Source organism: Mus pahari, chromosome 5 (genome assembly GCF_900095145.1).
Source record: "Mus pahari chromosome 5, PAHARI_EIJ_v1.1, whole genome shotgun sequence".
NCBI lineage: Eukaryota > Metazoa > Chordata > Mammalia > Rodentia > Muridae > Mus > Mus pahari.
This window is the reverse complement of record NC_034594.1, coordinates 108,848,663-108,868,352: the sequence shown is the minus strand read 5'-3', so window position 1 is coordinate 108,868,352 and position 19,690 is coordinate 108,848,663. Positions and strand designations below refer to the sequence as shown.

Here is a 19,690-nt window from a genome sequence, read left to right as displayed (position 1 = left end):
TTTAAAAAAAAAAAAAAAAGCTTGTAATCTCATACTCAGAAAGTAGAAGCAGGAGGATCCATGAAACACTGTTAGAGGAGAGGAAGGGAGGGATGGAAAGAGGGAGGGGACAGACAGAGGGAGCAGCATGAATGAAATAACATAATTTTATAATTAAAACAGACAAACCATGTGAAGAGACATTTTACAGAAACTGATAAAAGGGATAAAATAAGGTCAATATAAATAAAAACAAAATATGACTACACGTCAACTAGAACTGCTTCTTGTCAAGAGTCATAATGGAACAAGCTAATAACTAGCAGGTGATCATCCTGAAATGGCCTGCTTCGGATTATTATATGATCTGTGATAGGTGCGCCCTTAATAAGCGAGGATGTAAGGGATTCATTTTAGGAAAAATTCCTGCTATTAATATGCTTTTCTGTTATTATTAAACATATATAACAATCACTAAGTAGTAGCACACGCCTTTGGAGCACATCTCTGCAGATCCATGAAGATGTACTGACTTGTAGTGNTGCTATATAGACAAATAGATGACTTAAGTCTTAATGATGATCCTTAAGAATTCCTAAAATTATATCTGTGTTGATTAAGCTCTTTTATAGTGGGACTGCCATTAGGTCCTTTTCTGAGAGTCAAAACTGCAATGAGAACTCTGCCAGTCTCCCCAGTGTCACCAGTTAATTGCCCTTAGATAGTAACCAGACTTTCTCCTACTCAGAGCACATTGTAAAACAATTAACCAAAGGTCGTAAAAAGGGAACTAGCAATTTATTATAGGTGCTACAACAAAAGATAAAATATTGACTGGGTTTATCTATACAAAACTTCACTAATAAATTAGTTATGGTTTTAAGCCTTCAGTGAACCTGTAGATCTGAGACAGGTGATAGATGTTTAGCCAGATAATGACTCCTAATGGATATGCATGTAAACATTCTCTGTTGTAAACTTCTATTTCAATTTATGATTGATAACTTTGTAACATGTAATCATGTATTCTGAAAGATGTATAAGTACTGAGGACAAGGAGAGAGAGAGGAGTTTTTTGCCTTTCCACACTTAGTCCCCGCTTAGGATCTTTTTGCTTTTCCCCTTAGTTTTCATCTAAGGGGAAACTTTTTACAACTTACAATTTCTTCCTGCAACTTCCGACTAGCAGGCTAAAAGTTAGAGCCCAGCAGTTCTTGCTGAGAGAACAAAGGACACATTGCTTGATCCTTTGTTAGGCCACAGGTGTTAATCACCTAAGCCAGCAGCTTTTACCCTCAGAAAGAGCAAGAAAGTTTTTAGATTTTCAGTACAGTTAGAGAGCTTGAAAGCCCCGAGACCCCAGACTTTAAAGCCATCACCAGAGTCCTACTCTGTGACTACACCACTACCTTCTCCAGGCCGGAAGGCTCCCGGCAGCTTTTGTAGACACTAAATGCAATGTGGAGAAGCTTCTTAAAACAGTAGTAGAGTACATGAAATTAGTAAGTTACAGTCAATGACATGGAACTGCATTCATTTCCAGAAACTCTTACCAATTTCCGGACACTTTCCCTTAAAGCTTTCTCATCCTCGATCATGATGGCCATGTCCTTCTGAACAGTTGATGCTACCACAACGTCTAATACATCAGCCTTAGAAGCCATTTTGCATATCATTTCATCGTGGGAAAAGACACAATAACGGTGCAGCAAGCGATAATGCTCCACACACTGGCGGCCCAATGGCAGCTGTGTACAGGGCAGAAGAAATGACATATTCAGTCTTTTTTAATTTCCAAAGACTTCTGACTTACGCTATCATACTACCAAAACACCTATCACTTACCAGCCGTAAACTAGACTCAGAGCCCCAGAGCCCTGGCTATTTTTGTGCTCTATAGAGCTAATACATTAGGTAACTTAGCTGAAAACTGGTTTAGGAAAAAGATATTGATAAAGAGTTACCGAGAAATGTGGAGTATAACTGGTAATAGTATAAGCAACAGTGCTAACCTGAAACCCTATTAAGTTTTAAGACTGGAATATTTGTTACTAGTTTGCAAGCTTTAATAAGCTTCTGCCTTGGGCTGGAGAGATGGCTCAACGGTAAAGGGCACTGACTACTCTGCTGAAGGTCCTGAGTTCAAATCCCAGCAACTACATGGTGGCTGACAGTCATCTGTAAGGGGATCCAACGCCTTCTTCTGGTGTGTCTGAAGACAGCTACAGATTACTTACATATAATAAATATTCTTTATAAATAAATAAATAAATAAATCTAAATAAATAAATAAGCTTTAGCCTTATTAAAAGTCACTAGACTCCATGACTATCTTTCAGGAAGAATCTTGCTACAAGTTAGTTTCCCAAAACCTGCTGGAGCAAGGTAGTTTACTGTAAAGAACTCAGGACTAGCCATTACAACACTGGGGTTAAAAAAAAAAAAAGACAAAACACTGCTCTATCCCCTAAAATTTCATAAAAAACTTGTACTATTTAAAAGAAAGTGTCTTGAGAGAGTTGTCTCAGCAGTTAAGAGCAAGTACTGATTTTTAGGAGAGATCCAAAGCACAGCTCTCAGTACCCATGTCAGGCTACTCAGCTCTCAGTACACATCCATGTCAGGCTACTCAGCTCTCAGTACCCATGTCAGGCTACTCACAGCTCTCAGTACCCATGTCAGGCTACTCACAGCTCTCAGTACACATCCATGTCAGGCTACTCACAGCTCTCAGTACACATCCATGTCAGGCTACTCACAGCTCTCAGNTGTCAGGCTACTCACAGCTCTCAGTACACATCCATGTCAGGCTACTCACAGCTCTCAGTACACATCCATGTCAGGCTACTCACAGCTCTCAGTACCCATCCATGTCAAGCTACTAACAGCTCTCAGTACCCATGTCAGGCTACTCACAGCTCTCAGTACACATCCATGTCAAGCTACTCACAGCTCTCAGTACCTGTGTCAGGCCACTCACAGCCCTCTGTAATTCTCTGGCCAAAGGCATGTGCATGCACGTTCACATGCACACAGTGCATGTCTGAGTTGTCACACACTGTGTTATCCAGTGTCTTATCTCATTGTGAACTAGAAAAGATTTTGCATAGAAGCAAGGATATGTGACAGCTTTTAAAGCATTTTATGCTATTTCCACAAGAAAATGGTAAGATTTTAGAAAGCTCAAATACTTAACACATACCCAATCAACAGTGCAGAAGTTAACAGCCTCGGCAAAATTAAAACCTTGGTTGAAGCCACTGTGGTAGGCTCTTGGAAACGTAATTACAAACTCCCCAGCACATTGATTCGTTCGATAAACCTACAGAGACAGGGATGAGAGATTAAGGTTTTACAGTAACATTCTCAAAGACAATTTGGACATAAGCTATCAGATGATTTCTCTAGACAAATAGGACAGAACTCACACATACACACACACACCTTCTATCAAAAATGAGGAGAAAAAAATTAGTGTTAGAATCACCTGGTTTCTGCCAGAAGATGGAGTGGTATACTACACTAACAGAACTAAATAGTCTCTGAGCAGAAGACAGTGAGTGCTCTTACCACAAAAACAAGGAACCATCTAAGAGGCATGAAACATCTTTTTCTACAGATACAATTAGGAAATCTCTTAAGGTTCAGCCATAGTGAAGCAAAGACAAGAAGATCTCTTGAGTTGGAGGACAAACTAGACTTCATAGCAAGTTCCAGACCAGAAATGAAAAAAAAAAAAAAAATCATTCCACTGATTTCCCAAAGCCCTAAATCTAGCCCCTACATTTTATTTCAATTTTAACAAATTGGAAAAAATCAAAGAGAAATGCTAACAATGAAGATATAGTGAATGTTTTGTTCTTTTTGTCATTATTTTATGGCCCACAAATACATACTTAATGGGCCCTCCATAAAGTCCTCAGAGATCCTGAGAGATGGATGATCCCCAGGAGCACTACCCAAATGCAGACACACACACAACCCTAGGTGCTTGGGGAAGGGGAGGCGGAGGCAATAAGCAAGGTAAGACAGACAGACAGTTCTGGCTAGGAAGGAAGCAGCACCACCACCGTCAGAATCAGTCCTACGGAGCATCCCGTTTGGGTTAAGCATGAGATCCCACAACTCACTGTTACTTCTTTATGCTGTATTGGAAATTAAATCCAGGGGCTGTGCTTATTAGACAAGCGTTCACACAAACATCCCTACTAAACTTCCTCTTTTAGAGAGGAAAAAGGCATAAAAGACTGACACCAAGAACTGGAAAAATGGCTCAGTCAAGAGCGCTTTATAAATTTATAAATATTTTTATATTCATAAGCTTTATAAATGTAATATTTATAAATATTTTCAAAAAGATTAAAAAAACCTGAGCTTAGATCTAATTGTAACTAGCTAGCCATTTTCATAGTAAACTATTTCGCTTTGACAGGTAATTTTTTATATTTTCGTTTACTAAACTTATAAACAAAACTTACAGGGGCTGGAGAAATGACTTAGTGTTTAAGAGTACTGACTGCTCTTCCAGAGGTCCCGAGTTCAAATCCCAGCAACCACATGGTGGCTCACAATTATCTTTAATGAAATCTGATGCCCTGTTCTGGTGTATGAAGATGAAGACAATGACAAGTGTACATACATACAACAAATAAATAAATCTTAAAAAAAAAAAAAAAAAAAAACCAAAAAAAAAAAAAAAAAAAAAAAAAATCCTTACAGTACAGAAACCATTAGTGGTCATGGTTATACAATCTCCCACTTACTGACCGGTACACTGAAGTGAGCGTTACTCATCTGCAGAGCAAGTCATTAGTAATGTAGGAGTTTATAGTTTCTAATAAGCATCTGACCCACTGGGATAGTGCTATAGAGCACCCAACAGCTGCTTCTGTTATTAAGTTGTATTATGGGGGGAAAAACACACCAAATAACTTTAAGAAAAGAAAAGAAAAGAAAAGAAAAGAAAAGAAAAGAAAAGAAAAGAAAAGAAAAGAAAAGAAAAGAAAAGAAGTGCTGGGGAAGCAGCACATGGTGGGTGAGGCAGCGGGAGGGGTCAGCACAGACATACAGGCACTTCATGAGTCATCAGAGTGTTGGGGTTCATGATGGTCACAAGCTGGTGGAGGAGGTCTGGCTGGGACACAAAGAGCTCGGGAGCGAGCTTCTTCATCACGTTCTCTAGCTGCTCAGCAGCGTAGCCTGGAACTCCATACCAGGTTTTTGGCTCACCCCTAGAAACAGATATAATCCATTAATTTGTAGCATAACACACCGCAACTTGTTAACTAGTTCATATTCTGACCTACAAACAGTTCAAATCAAATAAGTATCAGGACAAACAGGAGTGGACCACTCACAGTGCATTTCCCACCACTGCAAAGATGGGACCGAGGTCCTCCCAGATCCTACTCTACAAACATGTGAGGATTTAGAGTTTCTTAAATTATAAGGGATCACATTTGATACAGCACAGTTACCACAACTCCCTACAGCAACTAAGAAGGACTGCAACTCCCATCTCCTTTTTCCCTTGCCCACTCTGCTGAAAAAAGCTTATATCAAATACGAATAAGTCAATTATCATTTCTAAACAGCTCTTATTCTTCAAAACACTTTAAATTGTTAACCAGTTAATCAGTGCCATCTCCGTGAGGTATATAGAACATCATCTTCCTGTTACAGCTGAGTAATGCCAGGGGAAGCAGGATCATGCTAAACATCCAAGTGCCAGCTATCTTTCTTATGGTATATTCTTTGTAGGATTCGAGTGAGTTAGGAATTTTAAAATATTTCTGCACTTGAAAGCAGAAGAAATAAGGTGAGGGTATTATAGCTGTAGGGAAAAAAAATAGCTTTGGGTGAAAAGTTTAGATAATAAAGTTTAAATGTCTGCACAGATTTGAGAGGTATTCTAAGTGTTGTGATGTCAGAAAATCAGCACAACAAAAGGAAACTGATAGTCCCAAGTACATGCTCTTCCCCAAAGGGATATATGGGTTACCATGACATCAAATGAGAATTCTGGTACAGAGCAGGCTGTGTGTGTGTGTGTGTGTGTGTGTTTGTGTGTGCGCGCGCGCGCGTGCGTGCGAGTAACTTGTTCATAAATACTATTCCTAGAAACATCCTATACTTGCAAAATAGTGTATGATTTCAGAAGACTATGTAGAAGTGAAGTGCCCTAATCAGATAGGAAACCTAAAACTAAAACAAATGGAACTTGAAATTCTCAGTCACGAACAACACATTTCTGAAAGAAGTTTTCCTTCGTGCCCAGCTTAGATAGTACACATAGACTCTATAAAGAATTCTCACCAGTGCAGGTAGTTGATTGAATAGCTCCAGTGGTCTTCAATATGCCAACAGAAGGAAGAAAAGCACATGCCCACATACAACCAGGGGAGTTTCATGCCGCATATATCAGCAGTAATATGAGCAAGGACAGACTGCTCCATCACTGGCATGTTGTTCAAATTCCAGCCACTATCCAGGTATTCCTAAAGTGAGCCAGAAAAAAAAAAAAAAGATAAAGTTTTAGCTATATCATACTAATTGTTCAGAAACATGGTTTTGTACCTTCTTTTTTTTTTTAACTATATTTGAGGGTGGTTCATGTGTACAAGTCTAAGGAGGTCAGAAGGGGGCGCTAGAGACAGGAAGTTGTGAGCAGAATGGCCTAGGAAATAGCTGGGGTCCTACAGAAGAGAATCAAGTGCTCTTAAAACTGCTGTGCCATTTCTCCAGGCCCTAGAATTCCATATAAGTTGTCTACAGAACTCCTTCAAAATAAAATGAAGGGCTTAAGAGTTGAAGAAGAGGTGCTACTATGGTGATTTGTAGACTTTAAAAAGTGGGCTTGAACTTCTCTCTCTCTCTCTCTCTCTCTCTCTCTCTCTCTCTCTCTCTCTCTCTCTCTCGTTCATTGTTTTGTTTGGGGAGATGTTGCAGTGGTTGTCCTGAGAGTAAGCCCATACTTTCCTCTTCTAGAGCTGCCTATGAGTGTGTATGTGGTTGCTCCGTGTGTAAGGACTGAGCAAGCTGCACACATGTACATGCTCTATCTGGATTAAAATGAACACCAAACATTCACAATGTCAATCTGACTGCCCAAAAACAGATCATTTGAGTTCAGGAAGCCAGCTGCATGAAAAGCAGGACACTTATAAATATTAAATTCAATAAGGCCAAACTTAAAACCTGAAAGAAAGGGCAGTAGTGACTTTCCCTCACCACCTCAGTACAGAGCATGACCAGGACTAAGGGTTTTTGAGAACTTAATTTTTCTTGAAATTAGTAAATTCAATAATTAGAAAATATCTAATAGAAAGGAGTTTCAGTTGGGGAAAATGCCTCCACGAGATCAAACTGCAAGGCATTTTCCCATTTAGTGATCAAAGAGTGAGGTCCCCTTGTGGGTGGCACCATCTCTGGGCTGGTAGTCTTGGTTCTAGAAGAGAACAGGCTGAGCAAACCAGGGGAAGCAAGTCAGTAAAGAATATCCTTCCATGGCCTCTGCATCTGCTCCTGCTTCCTGACCTGCTTGAGTTCCAGTCCTGACTTCCTTTGGTGATGAATAGCAATGTGGAAGTGTAAGCTGAATAAACCCTTTCAACCCCAACTGCTTCTTGGTCATGATGTTTGTGCAGGAATAGAAACCCTGACTAAGACAGCACCCTTGTAAATTAAACAATATAAATAGCCATCTTTGACATCCCCCCACTTTAGGGGAATGAGTGGTATGAAATCAGAGAATTAGAAGCAACTTAATCATTGTTGCTCTACTTATATGTAATGTATTTTCTAAGGGATACACACACACACACACACACACACACACATTGAGGCAATCAAATATTCTCCCCAAACCTGAAATAAAAAATAATAAAAAATAAAAATGATAAGGATTAAAAATAAATAAATTTAGTGATTAAGGCTGTGCTGAAAGTAATTTTAAATACTACAAGTGATGGGGGGGGGGGGGTTGGCTCAGAAATCAAGAGCACTAACTGCTCTACCAGAAGTCCTGAGTTCAATTCCCAACAATTGGTGGTTCACAGCCATCTGTAATGGGGTCCAATGCCCCCTCTAGTGTCTTTGAGGACAGTAACTGTGTACTCAAAAATTAAAAACAAACAAACAAACAAAAACCTTCAAGCTAGCCAAACAGAATTTCACTAACTATTCTCAAGCTGTTCTTAGTTAAGTGAGGGTGTCACTAGTCCAAGGCTGTGCTTTAGACGCAGAGCTCCACCTCACACAGCAAGTCCTGATAGCTGGAGCCCACCTCTTCCTCAGGAGAAATCTTGATTTTCCCATCTCGAACAGGAAATCCACTACCAAACTCTTTTGAAGCAATATCAGCACCATACTCCACCGTGACATCTTCTTCAATAGTGCTTACGAGCCGCCAAAACTCCTTCTCCACCAGCTCTGTGGGAACCATCTACAAGTACAAGGAAATTAAAAGAGGAACTTTTTCATTCATTCACAAACTGTTTAACTAGTTAAGAGATGGAAATCACAGAATAAACTTCTAAGCAAAAAATCTGTTCAAAATTTCCCACAGATGAATAACTATCCAGGCAACAACTCCATTTTCTATAATAAATTTTAAAATTAAGAACTGTAATAATTAGCTGAGCAGTGGTGACGCACGCCTTTGAAACTAGCACTTGGGAGGCAGAGACAAGTGAATTCAAAGCCAGTCTGGTCTGCAGAGAGAGTTCCAGAGCAGCTAAGACTACAAAGAGAAATCCTGTCTTGCAAAGAGTTAAAAATTCACGTTCACTGATCATGAACCTAGCCACAATTACAAAGAGAGGCCAAAGAAAGTAAAATAACAGTTTGAGGGGTTTTTTAAAATTATTGCTCCTGCAGAGGTCTTGGGTTCGACTCTCAGGACCCACATGGGCCTGTAGTCCAGATCCAGAGGACCCACTGCTCACCTCTGATCCTTTATGGGTACCAAGCACATACATGTTGCACATTCATACATGCAGGCAAAATATTCCTGCATCAAAAACAAAAATGAATAAACTTTTAAAAAATGTAATAAAATAAAACAAATTGCAGAATATGAACAAAAAGACCTTTGCCTCAGCATGTTCAACAATGTAAAGCTATCAGGCATCAGGGAAATGTTCTGAGTACAGGCCCTTTGTGTTTTGCAAGAAGAGATGTCATAAGCCAGTCAACATGACTGATTGTGCAAATATAAGAAAATACTAAAATGCATGAAGAGTCAAAATAAAATTTCAAGTTGAATATGCATTAAAAAGAAAATATTTAGGTAACTAAAAGCTGATGTCCATGGCATAAAGGAATATGTATTTCTTGAATTCCATAGGGAGCAAAATTCTTATCTAACCTCAGTAATCTCATGCATGAGCTGTTTGCTATGGCACACATGAGAAAAATCACATCTTAAATATCCAGAATTATGCTGGAAACAATTTAATTTTGACTTATTTGATAGAATATTGATACTGCTTATGTTTCTAAATAAACAAGGAATAACAATGGAATCTTATTGTAAAATTTACAATCTACTGATTAGACAACAGAATATACTAAATATATCCTCAAAATATAAAACACACTGCATTACTTGGTACATAGCAATCTTTCCACCAACTTTGTGATATTGTCTTTAAGTTGCAACTGCTGGACTACAAGAACTGCAGGAACTATTGGTGTATGCTGTTATTAAAATGAAGCTTTTCTTTATCCAGTAATGGAGTTGCAGAGAAACTGTCTACACTGTCCATATTAACTCTTTCCTCACCAGCTACCTCATTTAAAACAAAAACCAAGCAAACAAAAGGTGTAATTAGTCCAGGTGTGGTAGTGGTCCGGTAGGCTGGCTTGGTTCAGAGTGAATTCTAGGCTGACTGGGTCTACATAAATGACGTCTAACCAGGTGGCCAGATGACTGGAGTCCAATCCCAAGAACCCACACAGCAGGAAAGAACCAACTTCTGCAGGTTGTGTTTCACGTATACATGCTCAGTGTTGCCTGAACACACGCTACACACATTTATAAGCAAATAAGACAAAAAATGTTTAAGGTCTAAATCAATCTACATACATGGACTGGCATGTTGAAGTAATCAGATTTGAATGCATCTGCCATTTCCCCAAACGTACGCAGTGTATAGTCCCTTGCTGCTTGTTCAAAGCCAAAAGCTTCTTGTGGCTTACTACATTCCTGCATGGGAAGAAACAAAGCTGTTTTCCAGGTGACACAGTCAAATGACTCATCTATCTAGCCAACAGTCACTAAAGCAATTTTTTTAAAAGATTTTTTTAAAAAAAAGATTTATTTATTTATTATATGTAAGTACACTGTAGTTGTCCTCAGACACTCCAGAAGAGGGCGTCAGATCTTGTTACAGATGGTTATGAGCCACCATGTGGTTGCTGGGATTTGAACTCCAAACCTTCGGAAGAGCAGTCGGGTGCTCTTACCCATTGAGCCATCTCACCAGCCCCCAAGATTTTTAAGATTTTTTTCTTTTTTTTTTGTTAAATTATGTCTACATGAGAAAAATCAAATATGTCTGAAGAATGAGATTATTCCAGTGGTACAAATAAAATACATTTTAACAAATACTTTTTTTTTTTTTTTTTTTTTTTTTTTTTTTTCCAGATAGGGTTTCACTGTGTAGCCCTGGCTGTCCTGGAACTCACTTTGTAGACCAGGCTGGCCTCGAACTCAGAAATCCGCCTGCCTCTGCATCCTGAGTGCTGGGATTAAAGGCATGGGCCACCACCGCCCGGCTATAAATACAATTTTTTAACCTTCATTTATTTTCATGACCAAATGTCTTCAGTACTGAAAACAAGGGGAATAATGTTCAAGAGTTTAAACTATAAAATCAACTTAAACTATATCAAAATAAAAATTAATAAGTAGATGGAAATAATATAGCTCTCAGAATGAAACATTTAATGATAGCCAAATAATGCTATCAAAAGGAACCAAAACACTAAGAGGTTACAGATGCATCATAAAACTCTCCTAGAGGCAGGTGGATTTCTGAGTTCAAGGTCAGCCTGGTCTACAGAGTGAGTTCCAGAACAGCCAGGGCTATACAAAGAAACCCTGTCTCAAAAGATTCAAATACAAAACAAAGCAAAACAAAACAAACAAACAAACAAACAAAACCCTCTCCTACATAATGGAGTCAAATAGGTTTGCATATTCAGACCATTTAAGAAGATCAACTCTATACAGGTATTAAATACTTAAACATTTAAATATTAATATTTATCTAACACCATGGAACCTTTTCTACTTCTGTAACAACCTGTCCTTGTGTGGTCTTCTCATGTTACACTATAGCTATACAGAAAACATAAAAAAGCTTTCTTAGTGGTATAACCTAATTCTATCACAAAATGTAATATTCCAATGACTGAACACTTCCTTATATAGGAAACTACAAATTATGCTACACTGTATTAACATCAGCACTATATACACTACACAGAAAACTCCTAGGATAAAAAAGTAAGTTTTAAAATTGTCTAATTGTCTAATATTCCCTTAAAATAGGAAAAAAAGTGTCTGGAGCTAGGAAGATAAGGTACCTGCCACAGAAGCATTAAGGCCTGAATTTGTATCAAGGAACTCAAAGGCAGGGCCACTAGCACTTGATGGGTAGGGTTAAGAGAGATGGGGTGATACCTGATGCACAGCTGTCACCAAATAAATGAATGTGACAGCTTCAGAATCAGAGACCCTGTCACAGAGAAACTCAAATATACATGCACTGTGACAGATTCAAAGACCCCTCAACCCAATCCATAGTCTCACAGACACACATGGTCACACACATGGAGCAAGAAATGGAAAAAATCCACATGGATACACACTACAACATTAATAATGGTTTCTATGTCATGTGAAACCATCCAAGTTTTTAAGTGCTCATAAATTCCTACAAAGAACATGCATTGTTTTACAATGACTCTGTTGGTGACTAAAGGAGTAAAATGTCCTTATCTGAAGAACATACATACACTGAGGAAGGTTGAAAGATTTCTTTCCCATTCACTTCCAAGCCTTGTTTTGTTCATGGACTTATTATTGTCAATGAATCTAAAACCCACAGGCAAAGGAAAATGTTCCCACAGTAGCTCTCCCTCTCAGTCATTAATACTTACTTGAGCCAAACACTTAGGACACCTCCAGTCTCCCTTGGGAACGTCATGGAGAGGGGGAACCAGGCAGAAGGTGTGGTAACTGTCATCGCAGCCGTCACACAGGAGGAGCCGGTCCTCATCATTGCCACTGCCACATAAGAGGCACACATACAGGTCCACCTACAGAGAAGATGATGGACACGGAGCAGAAGAGTGTGAACTGTTACTTCATTTTGTGAGTTTCTTTTTTCATTTTGTTTTCTCTTGTTCCCACAGGGTCTTCATGTAAGCAGGCGGCCTCTTAATCGCTTAGTTGAAGATGACCTTGAACATCTGATCCTGACTCCATTTAAGCACTGGGATCAAAGGCAGGCAGCCCCACATGTGGCTTTCCTGATGCTAGTAAAGCTAGGCCAGTATTTAACACACAGACATGCACCAACCCACAGAAACAACATGAGTGGAAAAAATTATATATCTTAATGTACACATTTTTGTGAATGTGTATTTACATGGCAACATGTCCAAGTCAGAAGTCTCACCTTCTACAAGAGATCCAGACATTGAAGTCTGACCATCAAGTTTGGCATTAAGTGTCTTTACCTAATAATAATCCATTTCTGCAGTCCATACATAATATAAAGAAAAAAAAATGTCAGGGCTAAAGAGACGACTCGGTAGTTAAGAGCACTGACTGCTCTTCCAGAAGCCCTGAGTTCAATTTCCAGCAACCACATGGTGGCTCACAACCATTTGTAATGGGGTCTGGTGCCCTCTTCTGGTGTGTCTGAAGATGGTGACAGTGTACTCATATACATAAAATAAATTTAAAAAAAAATGATGATGATGATGATGGTAATAATAATAATCCTCCAGGCTGGATAGAAAGGATGGCTCAGAGGTTAAGAATGCTGGCTGCTCTTCCAGAGGTCCTGAGTTCAATTCCCAGCAAGCACATGGTGGCTCACAACTATCTATAATGAGATCTAGTAACCTCTTCTGGTGTGCAGAACACTGTATATATAATAAACAAATCATAAAAAGATGATGCTCATAAATAATAAATTATTAGCCAAATAATTACTACATTAAGCAAATACTCTGGAGGCAGTTGTAGTGGCAGCTGCTTGTAATCTCGGCAGTAGAAACTATGGCAGAAGATCTACCAGCCTGAAATGTTAACCTCATCACAGAAGAGCAGATATGAAAACCAACAGAGGCAAATGCATCTGAGTTTGAGGCAAGCCTGATCTACAGGAGGAAAAAACTCACTGATAATGCTTACTAGATGCAGGTAGTTCCTTACTTCTAAGAGCCGTTAAAATATCTTTCCTTTGTGGATACCAAGTCAACCAATACTAAGTAATGCACATAAGCATGTGCTTATAGGTAATGTTGTCAGTGGTGTTAGCAGGAAGGCTAGGGATTCAACCGCAGAGCACGTGTTTAAAAAAAAAATACTCTGCTCATTTCCCAGAGCTGAACATGGAAGAGTGCGCACGAGGGGAAGAAAAAGAGGAAGGAAGGGTGGACAACTCAGGAGGCTGGGACGGGAATAGGGAGAGATCCTGTTAGAGTAATTGAGGGAAGAAAATAAGAACATAGAGTGATGGGTCAGGCAGTGTCAACTCACTGCAGTGGCCGTTTTCTTGGCCCGGCTCTTGGGCTTGTCCTTCTCACTTTCTATCTCGCAGTCTTTCTTCTCAGTGGGTTCTTGCTTGATGATACTTTTCATTTCTTTCTCTGCAGGAAGCAATCCAAAGTTAGTTCTTTCTGCATGCACTCTGCTTATCCCCACTTCCTGTTTCACCTCATCCTTTTCCTCCCCTCTAACTGACAACCAAACACAAATGCGATTCCACGTTTATTTTCATTTTATTAACACCTAGTGTTACTAGATACAAGAACTCAATGCTGACTGATAAAATACAAAATAACCTCTATTAAATTTTAGCATGTGAGTGCTATTATGAATAGTGTAAGTCTTCAAAACAGGAGCTAAAAAAGTCTTTTTTACTTAAGAAGACATGTCAGTTGGGCAGTGTTGGCACACACCTTTAATCTCAGCACTCAGGAGGCAGAGGCAGGCAGATGTCTAAGTTGGAAGCCAGACTGGTCTACATAGTGAGTTCCAGGACAGCCAGGACTACATAGAGACACTGTCTCTAAAAAAAGAATAAGGCATGCACCAGGTCCAAGTAGAATATACATTTAATCCCAATACTGTGTGTGTGTGTGTGTGTGTGTGTGTGTGTGTGTGTGTGTGTGTGTGTGAGTTCCAGAACAGTCAGAGCTACATACTGAAACTATATCTCAAAGAAAAACTGAAAAAGAACAAGACATGTATATTTCTCTTGCTAATGACAGGGATACCACCAACTCACCAGCTGTATTTCTACCACATTATACACCATCTCTCCATTATCTAAGATGATGCCCTGGTTCATGTGACTCATTCATATCAAAACTACCTCGAGGAACATGATCCTCAAAGAAGGTAAGAATTTTCTCTGTAGTCTTACAACTAGTTAGTGCTTGAGCCAGGACTGAGACTACACCATGTTGCCCTTGCATTAACACATGAAGACCCACTCATTTACTACTGCATTGGCAGATGACCTGGGCTCATGGTATATAGTACTTACTCCAGGTCAACTACAAAGTGACCTCTGGCCAGGCATGCTGGCACATGCCCATACTGTCAACACTTGGAAGACAACAAGAATACACAGTAAGAAAAGAAAGGACAGAGAATGGAGGGAGGAACAGTGACAACCACAATACACACATTATCAACTGTTATCAGTTTCTGCCTGCTTTGAAATAAAAAGGATACTATATATCTGTTAAGTGATTTACTGAACTAAATGTCAAAGCAGCAGCCAGATGAAACGGAGAAATTCACCTATATTCCAAATATGCATTTTCCAGTTTTGTCCTACCACCTGTTAATTTCAAGAATAAAGATGTATTTTGCCGGGCGTGGTGGCACACACCTTTAATCCCAGCACTCGGGAGGCAGAGGCAGGCAGATTTCTGAGTTCAAGGCCAGCCTGGTCTACAAAGTGAGTTCCAGGACAGCCAGGGCTATAAAGAGAAATCCTGTCTCGAAAAACCAAAAAAAAAAAAAAAAAAAAAAAAAAAAAAAAAAAAAAAATAATAATAATAATAATAACTCCACAGGGGCTGGTGAGATGGCTCAGTGGGTAAGAGCACCCGACTGCTCTTCCGAAGGTCCGGAGTTCAAATCCCAGCAACCACATGGTGGCTCTTAACCATCTGTAACAAGATCTGACGCCCTCTTCTGGAGTGTCTGAAAACAGCTACAGTATACTTACATATAATAAATAAATAAATAAATAAATCTTAAAAAAAAAAAATGTATTTTATTTCTCAAACCCTACCAAGTGACCAAGAAATAACAATTGCTATCATCATTTACTTTTTCTCATTACTGTAAAAATCTCTTACCATTTTCCCATTTTAGAGTTGTGCAACCCATTCGGCGTCTCAGATTATGAGTCCTGGCTTCTGTTGCCTCTTCTGGTTCAATTTTAATATTCATAGCCTAAAAAAAAAATTGTCATAGACATGAATATTCTCTTCTTTCTGTTTTTACTTAGTAATACATAAGACACTTTATTCTTTTCATAGGAGATCACATTTTTAAAATTACAAACTAATAGAGTATTCACCAATTACATAAGTTTGATAAAAACAAAAACAAAAACAAAACAGAAATACTGGATCAACTCACAAGCCGTATTACCACCCAAAATAGACACAACAATGCCTTTATTTTCCTCTAGAAACTTAGCTTTAATTATTACTAACTCAAAACAATTATAAAAACATCATATTTTTGTTAATTCAGAAATCTAAACTTTTGCCAACCTCTTCAAAGTTCTAGCAGTACTTGTGAAAATCTAGCTTCCCCAATCTTCAGTGACTTTTTTCTTTAAAATACAGGGATCCTAGGCTAGCTTGGGCCTTGCTATGTAGACCATGCTGGCCTAAAACTCAGATCTGCTTGACTCTGCTTCCAGGGTACTGGAATTAAAGGCCTGGACCACCACACCAGGCTTTGCCTTGTTTTTTTTGTTTGTTTGTTTGTTTGTTTTTTCTTTTTTTAAACAAATAAAATCAGAAGATTTTATTTTTATTTATGTTTGTATGGAGGGGTTTCTACATGCCCATGTATGAGTAGGTCCCCTCATAGACCAGAAAAGGGCATCAGCTTCCCTGGAGCGGGAGACAGGATTGTGAGCTGCCTAATGTAGTTGCTAGGGATCAATCTCAGGGCCTCTGCAAGAGAACTACACTAACCTCTCTAGCTCGTTATTATTTTAATTATTGTTATTATACCTCTGGGGCTGAAGAAATGCAGCACTGGCTGCTCTTCCAGAGGACCTGGGTTTGATTCCCAGCAACCACATGCCTGCTAACAACTATCTTTAACTGCTGTCCCAGGGAATCTGACACTCCTCTGGCCTCCATGGGGACTGTATACTCATATGGCACATAGATATTCAAGCAAAGTACATAAAAATAAAAATTTAAAATCTCAAGAGTAAGTTATATATCTAACGTCACAAAGCTGTAGAACACCTTCATTCTCTCTGAGACAGCCTCAGCCCTCTTGCTCCTTAGAATGATATTTATTGATAAACAAAACCACTTTGTGGTCTATAACACTGAAGTGTTAGTAGGACTATTTATAAATTTACCCATGTGTTCACAGCCAAAAGTATTTTTTCTGTGGGCATTAGCATTACATCTGGTATCATCAATGCAGACCTCAGGCCTCCATAGCACTAGGGAATATCTTACATTTATAAAGGTCCAGAATAAATCATACACTGTGGGACACACCTGTGTCCCTAGCAACTGGAAGGCTGAGGAAAGAGGATCATAGGAAATTCAAGGCTAGTGTAACCCTGTCACAAAAGTCAATACAATATGCTCAAAAAAATAATTAAATTTTAGATGAGTTTTAAACATGTCTATGTATTTTCAATAATCATAATTTCCTATTCGGCTACTTTCTTTTATTGAGAAATATGGAATCTCTAAATTCTACATAATGTAAAAAAAAAAAAATTTGTCAAAGATCATTAAATAGTCAAGGATTGACGCAGAAGCATGATTCTGCCCTAAGGCTCCTTAGCATTAAGCTGTTTCCTAAAACTTACATCCTACCAAGTGCTACACAGAAATCCAAAGTCTTTATGCCTCTCTAAGGGAATAAAGCATGAAGAAGATTCTTCTTTCTGAATACAGAAAAATCCTAAAGCAAAAACGATGACTTCTCGATAGCCTTTCAACACTCATGGTACATACATTCCCCATTCCAAACTTAGGAACCAAGACGCTGTCCGCCCTTGATAGGAGCACAAAAATGACAATACTTTTTCTGGTTTTGACTGGTAACAACTAAGCATCTTTCAGGCAACCCACTCCTTCCCCTTTGTAGACAAGACCATTCCCATCACTGATGTAAACACAGAGCAGTATGGCCTATTCCCTTATGAGATTACCAAGGCTCAAAACTATTGTCAGTTGCCTAGGGAGCCAGTGGAGTCAAAAAACAAAATGAACAAACAAACAAAAAACCACTTGGTAGAACACTACAAATTTTTGTAAAGCCCAGGCTTTTTATAAGGACCACTATTAAGCAAATAAAGGGTAGGGATTTTTATGTTGAGACTTACTATATATACCGTATATTCTAAGCATTGGTGCATTTTCCTTGCACACAGACATTCAAGCAAAATACATAAACATAAAAATTTATTATCATAAATAGTATTAGTATTATTATAAATTAGCCTTTATTGTTGGAGCCTCCACATCAGGGGTGAACCATATGAACTCTAGGCCTGGTCTCATTATAATATTGCCCTCTGCTTCCTGGTCCACCGTGTGAAGAGTCCCAGACACACCACCTCCCTGCCATGAGCCACCATGCTTCCAGCACCATGCTTCCAGGAGAAAGTGAGTGATGAACAGCCATTAGCACTAAACTCAAGAGTTCTCATCGATCCAATAGAATACTCACCTCTGCTCTCATGCGCTTTGCTCTGCGGGCCGGAGGACAGGTTTCTGCAGGCTGCACAGACTGCCTCTGGGGAATGCCATGGGGCTTGTACTCCTTGTCCTTTGTGTCTGAGGTCAGGTTAGGCTTCTGAAGACACTAAAAAGAAAACGGCTGCACCAATGAATTTTCTTTCCCTTATAATTATTTATATAGTTAACCAAGCATCTTTTTAAAAATCTAAAGGACGGGGGCTGGAGAGATGGCTCAGTGGTTAAGAACACTAGCTGCTCTTCCAAAGGTCTCAAGTTCAATTCCCAACAACCACATGGTGCCTCAAACACATCTGTAATCGAATCCAATGCCCTCTTCTGGTGTGTCTGAAGACAGCAACCACATACTCACATACATGAAATAAATAAATCTTAAAAAAAAAAAAATCTAAAGAACAACAAAATCAAATCTAAAAACATTACAGTTTGTCTAATCTTTTTTTATACCTTGAATTTTTTTAATTGTTTTCTTTGCTTTTTTCTTTTCTTTTTAAAATTTGATCCTAAATTGACAGAAAGATGATTTTTAATTTATATTTATTTAAGTGCTTATCTCCTCAGGTTTTAAAAAGCCATGGCAGGCCAGGCATAGAGGTGCATATCTGTAATCCGAACACTTGGGAAGCTGACCCTGGCTTATATAGTGAGAAGCTGTCTCAAACATAAAAAACAAAATGAATTACTTCATGAATCTACAGTCCTGCAGATTCTGATATGACTAATAGATGGTGTTATAATCAAAAATGTCCTGACTTGATAAAATAGGTCCTCTGACTATGTAACAAAGAGTAATAAGTACTCCACAGAAAATTATTAGTTCTCTGCAGGGCATGGGGATGCAAACCTTTAATCCCAGGAGTTGGGAGGCAGAGGCAGGTGGTCAACCAAGTCTAGGAGTAAACTCCAGGAGTTCCAGGCCATCCAATCTTCATAGGGACTGTTTCAAAACTGAAAAGTTATTTATATAATGGTAGACATAAAAACGTCCCCATAGTTCTAGGCCTGATCTCATTATAATCTTGCTCTCTGCTCCCTGGTCCACCATGTGAAGAGACCCAGCCACACCACCTCATTGCCAGGAGCCACCATGCTTCCAGCCAGGATGCAATGACTGTACCCTCACATTGTGAACCCAAATCAATCCTCCCTGCCTTTGCATACTATTAGGTGTTCAGTCATAGGGACAAGAAAAGTGATACAGTTCTTATCAGGAAAGTTTCCTTTTCCCTTTTTTCTACCTCAATTTCATACTAAGCTGACAGAAAGACAATATTTAATGGCAAAACATAACACAAGAAATTATTATTACTGAAGCTAACATGAATTTCTCAATTATGCACTTCTATTTTGTAAGAGGACAATAAATTTATGAAAAGGATCTTTTTTTTGGGCTGGTGAGATGGCTCAGTGGGTAAGAGCACCCGACTGCTCTTCCGAAGGTCCGGAGTTCAAATCCCAGCAACCACATGGTGGCTCA

The 19,690-nt window shown here is 39.0% G+C and overlaps 1 protein-coding gene across 1 annotated transcript in view; it reads right to left on the bottom strand.

Moving 5' to 3' along the window:
- The window catches only part of Kdm5b (lysine demethylase 5B), a 69,550-nt gene that overhangs the window by 21,883 nt on the left and 27,977 nt on the right, over positions 1-19,690 (bottom strand). Inside the window, exons 5-14 of the mRNA XM_021198914.2 lie at positions 18,185-18,319; positions 15,598-15,694; positions 13,760-13,869; positions 12,148-12,306; positions 10,067-10,186; positions 8,264-8,422; positions 6,295-6,476; positions 5,048-5,210; positions 3,182-3,301; positions 1,533-1,727 (exon numbers count right to left, since the gene is read on the bottom strand). Of these exons, the coding sequence (XP_021054573.1) occupies positions 1,533-1,727; positions 3,182-3,301; positions 5,048-5,210; positions 6,295-6,476; positions 8,264-8,422; positions 10,067-10,186; positions 12,148-12,306; positions 13,760-13,869; positions 15,598-15,694; positions 18,185-18,319 (1,440 nt within the window). The remainder of the gene's footprint in view (positions 1-1,532; positions 1,728-3,181; positions 3,302-5,047; positions 5,211-6,294; positions 6,477-8,263; positions 8,423-10,066; positions 10,187-12,147; positions 12,307-13,759; positions 13,870-15,597; positions 15,695-18,184; positions 18,320-19,690) is intronic.